Below are 12,281 nucleotides of genomic sequence, written 5' to 3'. Positions count from 1 at the left end.
TACCCCAGACCAGGCCAGTTCATTTAAGTCATGCATAGCATAGCTACTTTCATAAGCAAATCTTACCATTCCATTGGCGATCTGAAGAGCAAAGGATTGAAGATCATCGGAGTCCAGTGCTCCATCGAGTCCCATTTTGCGACTAGGACTGGAAACCTCCTCCTTAGCTGCTGACTTGGTGTCTGAGACTGAGAAGCGAAAGAAGATAAATAAGTACAGTTTTCACCTAATTTCTTGATGATGAATATAAAGTATCACGTACACCTGATTACTCTACGGATACTACTGGCAAGACTACCACCCCTCCCCCCAATGGGGGCTCTACAGGGCCTCGAAAAAAGTCCTGTACGTGGCAATAATTCCACCCCTCCCCACAATGGAGCCTCTACAGGGCCCGAAAAAAGTCCTGTACGTGGCAAGAATTCTACCCCTCCCCCCAATGGGGCCTCTACAGGGCTCGAAAAAAGTCCTGTCCGTGGCAAGAATTCCACCCTTCCCCCGATGGAGCCTCTACAGGGCTCGAAAAAAGTCCCATCCGTGGCAAGAATTCCACCCCTCCCCCTAATGGGGCCTCCACATGGCTCGAAAAAGTCCCGGCTCCAGCAAGAATTCCACGCCTTCCCAAAATGGGTCCTCTACGAGGCTCGAAAAAAGCCCCGTCCGTGGCAAGAATTCCACCCCTCCACACAGTTGGGCCTCTAACAGGGCTCGAAAAAAGCCCCGTCCGTGGCAAGAATTACACCTCTCCCCTCAATGGGGCCTCTACAGGGCTCGAAGAAAGTCCCGTCCAATAGCCCAGGAAAGTAGATTTTCTTGCCCTTACCCAATGGACAAGGGTCCAGGCCAGTCATCCTCAAGAAGTGGCCCTGAGCAAGGAAAACGGGTTACCGGTCGCTTCGATACAAGTTGACTCCTGTGATGTGTAAACAGTTTCTCGTACTTGGCTTAAAGAACGAGGAACATTCACCCAAAATGTTTTTCTTGTTCAATTGCAAACTTTACTTGAAGTGATCAAAATTTTTGTGCAATTTCACCGCTCGAGTTTTATCGAAACGACCGGTTTTCGGAAAATGTGAGAGCTGCTTGCCCAAAGGACAAGCTGGGATTCAAGTTTTTCTTGGAGGCCTGCTCTAAGAAAATTCCAATACACTCCACTAGATTCCAGTTGTCAACAACTAGAGTCCACTGGAGTTACCGGAAGTCTAGTCGTGAAATATCTCGTTCTTTAAGCCAATACCCGAGACAGGAAACCCTAATACAATGGAAATGAGGGAGTCTAGTGGAATCTATTCGTGTTAGTTTAAGTGGAATCTAGTCGTGTGTTTTGGACAACCCTTGAGGTGCGCCCTAGGAGTAAGAAGTACCTCTACATAAAAAGAAATTCAAAAACCTGTGATATTTTCCTACAGACGTAAAACCAATAAATTTTCCACTTCAATATCATACTCAACAAAGAGGGGTGTTCCAATAAAATCTTCGAAACAATTCTGCCTTCCCCCGACCCCACTTAAAATTCACGTAACAATCAAACATACCAAGTGTTGTCTCAGTGTTGTTTGAAGCGTCATTAGGGACCCTTGCCACGTAATGAACTTGTGGAATTTCCGACGCTCTCCTGGGAGCTGTTAAGGCTGACAAGGTGCTCGAGCCCGAATTAGTTGACGCTGAATTGGTCCTTTTGAGTCTAGACAACTCGCCTGGCTCAAAAAACTTCTCGTACCTCTTCTGTAAAGAGTCGTAAAAATCAAAAGCAATATTAACCACATGCTTAAGAAACGCTTAAGGTTTAAGTGTGTTTTGTAACCGAGCCTTTTAGAAGAATCTTGGAGCCCAAACGGATCGAGAAGGCAACTCGGTGCCACTTCACACCCAGAAAGCCCCAGGATCACCGCCTTCTTTGACAGAGAGTTCATTTTTTCTGAACGAAGATTTCACAGTTAGGCAATAAAAGAAAAAAAAAAGAAGAAAGAAACGAAAGAGTATTGCCATCAGATAGGAAGCCAAGGTTATCGTTTTGGTTTATTCAGTACATACAATATGTCTCGAAAAATGTTTCGTGATTAACCATCTCTGTCAAATCCAAGGTATTCAATTTGCTATCAGACTACTTTCACAAACGATAGTTATATTTAAAATGATTCTTTTTATTATATCTCTAGTTCGTCTGTTATACTTGTTATATTTATTTGTTATGTCCTATCTTTTATAGTTAAATACGCATCTTTTGAAGGAGATGATATTCATTTCATTTTTTAAAATACTTTTTACAGTTCTTTGTTGAGTAGACTTATTAATACCAGGTATGCGTTGTTACAGAAGCCCATTAACTTGAGACGTCCATGGGCGTGTAACTATCAAAGCTCGTGAGAAGTTAAGTCTATTTTTAGATTTCTATCCCTGGCCGTTTACAGCATGGGGTCACCTGACCTATTTCATGCCAAATTATGCGATACAACCCTAATGTAACACTGTATGACCCAGGCCTGAAATGAAACATGGACGCTTCCACATTATGGACTTCTGGTCTGCTTTTATTGTTTATTGCCTAAGTGTTAACTTGTTAACTGATATAACGGGAAATATGTTTATTCTCACAATGGCGCTGCTTAGGCTGAGTTGTTTACCATCGGATTTACATGGTCTCAAAAGTCGGCACTTCTGCGCTTTCGGTGACGTCTGGTCAGCGTCAGACTCCGTTGTCGGATGAGCCTGGCAATGATATGGACAAAATACTGGTATTTTAACCTTCTTGAGTTTTAACGAGCACTCTTCCTAACAAAAAAAACCTAGCAAAGTGAGGCGGACGTTTTTTTAGATGGTTAATTTTTAGAACCAGGTTAAAATGACTCGGAAACTATTGACTTGTTCCTCTTTATCCAGACTCCAAATCGCAAACTTCTACAATATGGACAAAATTAGCTGGGAAAGTTTAATGATCATTGACATTTGCGCTTTATTTTACGACGCACTCTTGAAAATGTATTTTTGTTTTTAGCAAACTCGTTTATGCCTTCTGAACAATTAAGATATAACATTAATACAGAGAATGAGGAGAAAAAACGATGAGACGTTAAAAGTGTTGACCTTTCCAACATTTTGGACGGCTATAAATGTGAGTCAGGGGACGCTAGTTGAATGAAGATCTGACGAAGGGGCAAATAGTGACGGTTTACTTATCTGTTAATCGTTATTTTATTGTCATTTGCCGAAATATTTACTAGAAATTGTCAAGTTTATGGAATATGGCTAAGCAATAGTAACGAGGTTAGAACTAGAAACAATCAGGCTTACACAGAGTGGATAGCCTTTAATAATCTAGTTATTAATTTATAAATTTATCTTAATCATCAACATTATCATCATCATTAATATCCTACGTTGGTGTACGAAATAAAAGTTCAAACTTGTTTCTCCTGAAGTTGAACTAGACTGGTCGAATTTGTGCCTGAAATCTTAAGAGCAACAAAAGACATTGAATCTAGCATTCGTGAGGGCACTTGTTACGTAGATAATAAGCAATCAATCATCAAATTCACTATGTTATGGCTAGGCGATTTTATAGGGATATGTTATGAGTCATCAAAGCATAACTTCGCTTATAATTACCTCATCGCCAATTTGCTCTATCCAGCTGAATTTTGGCAAATGGACAGTTTACATTTTATCCTTTCTAAATTTGACAATCAATTTTATAATTTCACAAATTTAAACGTTTGTGACATCACACTTCTCTACTCTATAGGTTTGGTTTTACCGATACCAGTATCAATGTGGGTGGAGTCCACGGAAAAAGCGATTGGTCGAAAACGATGACTTTAAATATCTATAACTCTTGCCCTTTAAATATGTTTGATAGAGTGATTGGGTCAGAACAGTAAGAATCTGGCTTTTGACAGAAGGAGCCAGTCGGTACCTACCACATCATTAGCCGCGTGTACCAGTGGGCTGCCGGAATCGTTCCCACTCCCCGTCACAGATTGTGCGCCAGTTTGCGTTTTCGAGGAGGTACTTTGATTCTCTTTTTTCAACTTGTCGATATCTTCCCCTTGCAGTTTACGATTCTGCATCTCGAACTAAAAAAATAACAAAAATTAAAAAAACATAAAAAACCCTGTACATTTGGCCGGCTTTGACGATATAATAAAAAAATAACCACCAGCCGTCGAAAGTTAGTTCTATTACAATTTGTTGTGCGTCTACACACGTAGCAAAACTGAATGAATTTAGCATGATTTGCATGCAAATACAGCTTCTTGTAGGCACTCCATGAGCTGGAGTATTGTGTATTGCCACTATAGCGTGTTATTTTTCTATTGTTTCTGATTGGGAGCCTTAATCCTGAGAAGAGAAGCCATCTAAATTATAGAGGTTGGAGGGGTTAAGGTACATATATTTTTATAAGTGTTTGCTGTGGAAATTCATATTCTTCTTAATTTAATGTAATTCTCATAATTATAACTAACGCAGGAGAAGCTGCCACTTATGAAGTCAAGCATCCCCGAAACACAACAGTTCAGATTTCCTTGTAAGAAAACGGAACAAGACGTTTAGACAGTTTAATTTTGCCGGCCGCCCGCCATTTTGTCAAACTGTCCAAAAGGACGGTGTTGAAGTTCTTAACCACGACATATCTGAAATATTCTCTTCCACAGTTTTGCTTTTTTTTTCAAGGGGCTTTTGTTTTAAGAGCAGTAGGCGAATATCCATCGACACTGCTGGGAAAGAGGGTATTAAAGTTTAAAGGTGATACGTCTAAAGAGAGCTCCATAGAGTCGCTCAATTTTTACATACGTTTGTATGATGGTGGACACGAACCCACCCACTATACAAATCTCCGTACTAAATTGCATAAGTACTACTTGGGAGCGACACTGTCGCGACATCTGATTCAGATGGCGCACCGTGTGTGGAACCTATGTTAAGTTCTACAAAAGCTCGACAGACTCTGTCGAACTTAACGCTTTTTCCGCACCAAATTACTGAAAATTGCCGTACCAAATTGATTCAGACGCCGCTCTTTTGCCGTACTTAATTCATCAATTAGGTTCGGCACATGAGTGTAGCGGCATCTGAACCGGGCCTTACGCGACTTTGAGGAGCCATATCGTACGTTAAATTTCCACAAAACACAAACAAACTCAGCAACTTTACTGATTTAAGCAGTACTTTCATTCCCTGTTGACGAATTTTCCCTAACTGGTCACTGTAAAAAAATCAAAAACAAAAAAAAAACCGTAAAAGAGTCTATTAATAATAACTTTTGGTAACTCAAACTTGAAGCTTGTTAGGGACTGAACGCTACATACTGTTTTTCGAAGGTTCCTGAGATAGTGAAGTAAATCTCCATGAGGCACATACTCCACCACAAGACACAGCGGAGGGTACAACGTGCAACAGCCCAACATGGTCACTACATTTTCATGTCGGCCAATCGTCTTCATAAAATTTATTTCCATTTTAAAATCTTCTTCTTCGTCTTCATTTGCCTTTTCTGTAGAGAAAACAAAAACATAAAAGCAAGCAGTAATTAATAAATAATTTAACCTAGATGAGCCTATGAAAATATAATTAAAAGCGTTATAGAAATAAATAAAATAATTATAGAATAGTGTAGATAAAATATGCATTTATTACTAAGGTACATGTTAAGTGATTGTAAAAAAAATAGTACATTTTCGCACATTTTACTAACATTTGAATCTTTTGAAGGAATAAACAAAACTAGCTCAGAACACCTCAGAGTGATAGGTTTTTAGTGAGGAAAATGATGCTTCGATCGAAGGGGACTTTGTAAGCAGGGTGAATGGTACTGACCCTTCATTCTAAAGACATTTTCTGGGATGAAGTACGAACTTACTAAAATAAAGAAACGGCGCGAAAACAACTCAAAATATCCTCTGCGAGTAAACCAGTTGGCTAGCTATTTGTGAGTGTAACCTTGGCGAGGATTCAAACCTTTTCCCCTACTGATGATCAGAATAGATAAGATAAGGGGCGAAACAATTAGTCTTGACAACGCTACAGGCACCCTAATCGCATATTGTACTTCCTTGTTGTTTCTGCCTTGGTACATGCAACTTGCCCAAACACTTAGTGATGGGTTTCAAATTAAATGTAGAACCAAAGCTAGCCTGCGAACGCTGGCATATTTTCAGTCGTCCTAGCGATTATTTGTTTATGCCGCATAATATTTTTAAAGGCGAAACAAAAGGCACAAGTAACATACATAGCTTAGGAAGCCGTTGTTTTACAAAGAAGTCAGCATTCAACGTCACAAAAAACCTTGTTACAGTCGTGAAATTCACGTTCTAAAACGTATTTAACAAAACTCGCCAAAACCTAGACACACTAGCGCGCGACGCCGCGAGAAGTCAATTGAGCTTTACTCTATTCCTTGATCTGATTGGTCAATCTCAAAACAAAAGGTTTTACGTCAAAGAAATCGTTTAGCGGCTCGGGTTCGCAGATGATACTTTTCAGGCGGAGAGAGGAGACGACCGAAATACGTCTGCGTTCGCAGGCTAAACCAAAGCATAACAGCAAGCTAGGGAACTCACCGTTAAGCACTTTGACAGCTACCAGGGTGGTGGTGTCCTGACTTTCCCCGAGGCCATAAGCCTCTGCAAGGAACACTTTGCCAAAGGCTCCTTTTCCTAGCACACGTTTAAGCTCCAGCCTGTGGTACCCAACCTCGTACTCATCAGCTTCCCCAGTTTCCATGGCCTCCTGGATACGCTGCTCGACATACGCTGGATTGACTTCCAGTCCCCCCTCCGATTTGGATGGTAGGTTTACCACTAGGTCAAATCTTAAACATGAATTAAAGCGGCATTAGATAGTTTAGCAAAATAATAAAGCGCGGGAAATAGTGCTTGCGTCAATATTGTTCTTTTTTATCTCTACTGCTGATTGGCTATCTAAGGTGGTGTGATATTTTTCAGCCAATCACAGGACCTCTTCTGCTTAGTGGCCAACAGCACATAAAAAGTAACCATATGGGGTGCCCAGGTTTCAAATCTCTTATTTCATCTTATCTGCTTTCTGATCTCGCACTTACGTCAAGTTTTGTTAACTATTTGGCATGGATTTCTATTTTAAGGATTTTATTTTTTTACCTGTCGTATTCACTAGAATATGGACTTGACAGATCGCTGTGACGGTTTCTTGAAAAGTTATTGTGATCACCGTGTTGCATGTGGTCAGCGAGTCTCTGAAGGCCAGTGGGAGCCCTGTGAAGGCGATCAGCTTTACGCTGACGACGGTGGAGGCACAGTAGCACCAACGCTAGTCCTGCTAGCATAAAAAGGACGATTGGTACGGTAATGGCTGCTACGGTCCCGGATGAAATTCTTACTTCAGCAGTTGATGAAACTGTTTGAAAAATGAGAAGAGATGTTAAGATAGGTCTGATAAGACTAGTGGCATGACTGATAGGTACGATAAGGCCAGTGGCAAGACTTTGATTAGCCGGTCTGATAAGACCAGCAGCAAGACTTTGAAAGGTCTGATAAGACCAGTGCTAAAATGATAAGTCTGATAAGACCAGTGGCAAAGCTTTTATAGGTCTGATAAGAACAGTATCATTTTGTAAGGTCCCTAATCTACGTTTGTACCTGGTGGTGAATGTGTATCTGGTGTTGGATGTGTAGCTGGTAGTAGCGTTGTACCAGGTGATGGCGTTGTACTCGGTTTGGCGGTACTGGGCACTTTTGTAGTAGGAACAGGAACAGGAACAAGAGCTGATGAAGGACAAAATACGACAGATCCGTTTAAGAGTATTTACAAACAACATACAGAAAACCAAAATCTTAAATTTACCGAAGAAAAAATAAACAAGACATTGAAAATCTTTGGGCAAACATAAAAGTCGCATTGAGCTGTCTATGAAAGAGAATTGTTTAGTATACTGTGGAGAAATAGCCTTTCTCTCCCCGACAATAACAGTTTAGTTTTGTTGCATTTTGAGTGCCACTCAAAAGCTTTGTTAACGCTCTCTTTGTCACCGTTTGCGCTTTATTCACACAGTGGGATTATTTCTAAAAACAAAACGGTTGAAAAAATAATGCTGTTGATTATAAACTGCTTCTTGCTCAGATATCTCTCTTTTAAAATAGGTAAATTTGAAGTGGAATTGTCATGTTGATTACATTATTAAGAACGCTTGTAAGAAGTTATACTCCCTTAGAGTTCTCCGTAGAGCCAGGGTGAGCCAACCCAACATCTTGAGGATATACCTTAGCACAGTTCGGCCAGTTTTAGAGTATGCTGTACCAGTCTGGCAGAACATCCCTGCTTATCTGTCCGAAGCCATAGAGCGAGTGCAAAAAAGGGCGCTTAACATAATCTACCCCAAGGCAGAGTCATATGCTCATGCCTTACAGTTAGGTAAACTAGATAGGTTAGATAATAGAAGAGTACTCTTGTGCTACAAATATATGGCGAAAATGAAGTCCCCCAGCCACCCTCTGCACCACCTACTTCCCAGCCCACTTCTGGACGCGCCTAACTACACCATTAGGCAGAAAACACAAAAGTATTATCTTTTCCGAAACATTCAGGTCTGTAGGACAAAGAGAGTGGAGGACTTCTTTACATTTAAATTTTTTAAGTGATTCAATTGTTATTTTCATTGTTATAACTGTAAATTACTATACTCTAGATAATAGTTGCCTTATGATTGTAAAATGTACTCGATAATTCAGTTCTTTTTACTGCAAGAGAGTTTTAATAAACTAGTCTATTCTATAAGTTTTGGCAAAAGGTGGCGGGGGAGGGTGTTAGCCCGTGCACAGCCCCCTATTTTTCGGTAAGATCGCCGAGATCGAGCGCTTTACGTTACAGGCGGCCATCTTGGATGAGTGCCAAATCTAATTAGGGGGCGGGGAACAATTAGAAGCCCCGACCCACGCCCCCTCGGTACATATGAAATTAAGATAGCCGTTTGTACTGGTAAACCCTCGAACTTGACGATCTAGCGAAAAATAGGGCACTGTGAACAATCTGGGGGGGTCGGGGGGGGGATTGGCGAAATGGCGCTGCTTCTGTAGCTTTTCTTCTCCCCATGATGCTTTGTGTTCTCGCGTCTCCTCGCGCGTTGAGGTTGGATAATGATTACTTAAGACTCGTTTATATGGAGAAAAGTTGCCCCGAGTGGAAGGGTCACCCGCCTACCCGAGCTACCCTGAGTGAGCCATCTTTTTAGACGTCAACGTTTTTTCTCATATAAACGCTCTTTAAATTTGTCTCGGTTAGGAGGGTGACCCTTCTTATCGCGGGGGACAAGTTTTCTCCATTTAAACGGGGCCTAAGTTGCGAAGATTTTCTTCAACTTACCTTGAAAACGCTCCCCTTCTACAGGTAACAGTAGGCAACCATTTTCATCGTAGGCGTAAATCTACAAAAAGACAAGGAAGTAATGAGATAATTAGGCGCTCTTTCCTTGTATAAGGTGTATCTCCCTATAAACGCCCCCAAAAGCAAGCTCTCCTGGGAACTTTTATGAAATGCCTTCCTGAAGTAAAGCTTTTGGAACCTGCGATCCCTTGAATACTTTAACTGGTAAGCGGAGAACTTTAAAAGATAAGTCACGTCAATGAGTTGTACACCTGAGCCCGCAATACAGTCACGTGACACTTACCAGCGGCTACTATATTTCCACAGCTGTCAATTGATCATAACACGGACGTCCAATATATAATAAGTGAAACACAATACGAATGGTACTCCGCTGCGCGTGAGAGCTCCGCTAAAACGCAGCCGTTACTTTTATCCGGGTGGACATTTATAGGCGCCTGCCGGTAGAATCATGCTACGGAAACCTTCTCCTTTCATGATAGGATGCACCCAGGAATGCCAACCATATGACTAAACCATTGATAAAGGACACCCGTTTAGCGACTACAAGAAATTTAGCCACTTTAATGAGAAAGATTTGTCTTGTAAGTGTTTCAGCAAGTACCGTTCAGTTTTAAGAGTTTTATTGTACAATACTTACGATAAAGTGATGCCATTCTCCCTCTTTCAGATTTGGGAAAACAAAAGTGTGGACAGTTGTCTAAGGAAATGAATCAAAAAAGCCGTTCCAATTCTGGCTGTTGAGCTCATCTACCACATGAAACCCGGAATCCCGCAACTTGGTACTCGCGTCACGGTGTTTTCCCCCATTAGTTTAATAGGCCATTTTACAGTTGTGTATGGAAGCGAGGCTGAGGGTGACGTTGTTTTGATACAAACCTTCCTGCTTTATTATGTAAATCAAGTTATTCTTATGCTAACCAGTATTTTTCAAGAACAATTTCCATAACAAAGCAAAGAAGGTTTGTATCAAAACAAGGTCACCCTCAGCCTCGCTTCCATCCATAACTGTAAAATGGCCTATTGGCGCGAACATAGAATATCACGTTTGTCCCACAAACCAGTCAGCGAGATCTAGAGAACTAAAAATGTTATTTTTGTCCTTTTAATGACGTCCAGTTTTTCTTTTTAACATCCTGTTCTTTGAATACACTCATTGACGGAGCGGGGCTACGACTTACACCGGAAAACGTGATCTAAAATGAATCTAAAAATAAACTACTCGGTGAAAACGTCGTGACAAATAGGCCTATTATGAGAGTTGCTTACTCCTCATTATGGGCTCCTGATAAAAAAAAAAAAATACTGTTTAGCTCTACTTGTTATTTGGGCGTCGCCCAAATAGCGTAATCGAGATCGCTTGTTTTGATTCAAAGTTGCAATAGGCACGTAATACGTTCGAACGTAAACAATCCAAGTAAACAAGCCAAGCGACGCGAATGTCTTCCACGCGAACGACTCGTACAAGGTAAAAAGAATGCAGTGTTAACATGGTTAATGCAGTAAGTATTTTAGCAGTTTTACAGGCTGGTAAGTTTTTATATCCCGCAGCTTGATTCAAATTTAATAGCCGACTGATGGTGAACAGTTTGATTTGATATTTTGTTCATCTTCATTCAGCTACTAAATTTCCATCCGTGCTGAAGGATACGTGCGAGTAAATGTGTGCAACGAACGATAGCTTTTTATAAGTACAAACTGTTTAACCTATTCCTGTTTTCTGTAATCGAGTTTTGTGAAGTAGTTATGTTCGAATCTTGAACACACTACGTGTGATCGAAAACAGGGATTTTTTTTTCTCGCGACATGGGCAACCTCTGTACTTTACAATGTGAGTGAATAAATATTCTGCTAAGGACTCCGTCCATTTGGTTTTTGCTAGATCGTAACGTTCTGCGCTTTTAATTACACCTGGCCGAATCTGTTGTAAGGGAAATCCAGAAAACCAAGCGCAGTGAGATTGTTATTTTTTTTTAATCTTCTTCTTGTAGGAACGTATATGTGTGTTCAGTTTGTATTTTCTGCGGCAGCCCTTGATTTCTTGGTAAGACGAATAAGTAGATTAATCGCTCTGTGGTCTAAAGGCGACTCCCTCCTTGCATTTCTATTGTGAGAAAAACCCTCCCCAACCCCCCCTCTCCAATTTACTTTTGACAAGAAGAAAACGAAAAGCTTCAAAAAAGTGAAACTTGTTTATTTGAGGATGTCTGTACGTTAACGAAAATTAAAGTTTAGGTAACCGTAAAAGCTAAAGCATTATCTTGCTGATTTTTGAAAACGTACCGAGCGAAAATTGCAGTCTTTTGACTGCGAAAAAGACCAAACGTTAAAGGCAAAATGAGCCCGAAAATCCTCCTAGAAAAGAACAACGAAAGGAAAAATAGAAAGAGCGAGGAGAAGGAAAGGAGGAGAAGAAAAAAAGCAATGGCTTTACTCTTATTTTTTCGGTTGAAGTTTTTGGAGACAGTTTTTGAAAGAAAAAATGTTTGACGGGAGACCTCTATTTTGGCTGTAACGTTCTTTAAAAATTGAGCTAGATATATATTTTTCTTACCCTTGTAGCGAACAGAAATCTGATTAAAAAGGATATATGTTAAAAGCTAACGATTAAGTAACGGCTTTCATTTTTTCACATTTACAGCCTTAAGACTAAATTTGTCGTAGTTTTACAGCCAACAGTTCACTCTATTACTCTGTAAGCCTCCTGTTATTTTGGGGTTCCTTGAGTGGAGCATGGGAATCCTGTGCAAAAGCCAACTGTGTTTAAAATTGATCCTTCTTTTCCATAAAAGTAACAAACAAATTTTGTGCATTTTTTGTTTGAACGTATAATTTTAACTAACGTGGGTACCATGTGTTAAAAGCTCAAATGTTTATCGCTTAATTTTGACATGTTCTACCGAACGGATTTTGGCGGATTTTTAGTT

General features: G+C 40.4%; 1 protein-coding gene across 1 annotated transcript in view; it reads right to left on the bottom strand.

Moving 5' to 3' along the window:
* LOC140931528 (uncharacterized) overlaps window positions 1-12,281 on the bottom strand; it is a 69,252-nt gene that overhangs the window by 6,794 nt on the left and 50,177 nt on the right. Inside the window, exons 17-26 of the mRNA XM_073381335.1 lie at window positions 9,995-10,054; window positions 9,334-9,394; window positions 7,614-7,739; window positions 7,116-7,371; window positions 6,558-6,808; window positions 5,307-5,491; window positions 3,918-4,073; window positions 2,596-2,709; window positions 1,536-1,725; window positions 67-188 (exon numbers count right to left, since the gene is read on the bottom strand). Coding sequence (XP_073237436.1) covers window positions 67-188; window positions 1,536-1,725; window positions 2,596-2,709; window positions 3,918-4,073; window positions 5,307-5,491; window positions 6,558-6,808; window positions 7,116-7,371; window positions 7,614-7,739; window positions 9,334-9,394; window positions 9,995-10,054 — 1,521 coding nt within the window. The remainder of the gene's footprint in view (window positions 1-66; window positions 189-1,535; window positions 1,726-2,595; window positions 2,710-3,917; window positions 4,074-5,306; window positions 5,492-6,557; window positions 6,809-7,115; window positions 7,372-7,613; window positions 7,740-9,333; window positions 9,395-9,994; window positions 10,055-12,281) is intronic.

This window comes from Porites lutea, chromosome 3 (assembly GCF_958299795.1).
Source record: "Porites lutea chromosome 3, jaPorLute2.1, whole genome shotgun sequence".
Lineage (NCBI taxonomy): Eukaryota > Metazoa > Cnidaria > Anthozoa > Scleractinia > Poritidae > Porites > Porites lutea.
The sequence above is the reverse complement of the archived record's forward strand: the minus strand, read 5'-3'. Positions and strand labels throughout refer to the sequence as shown.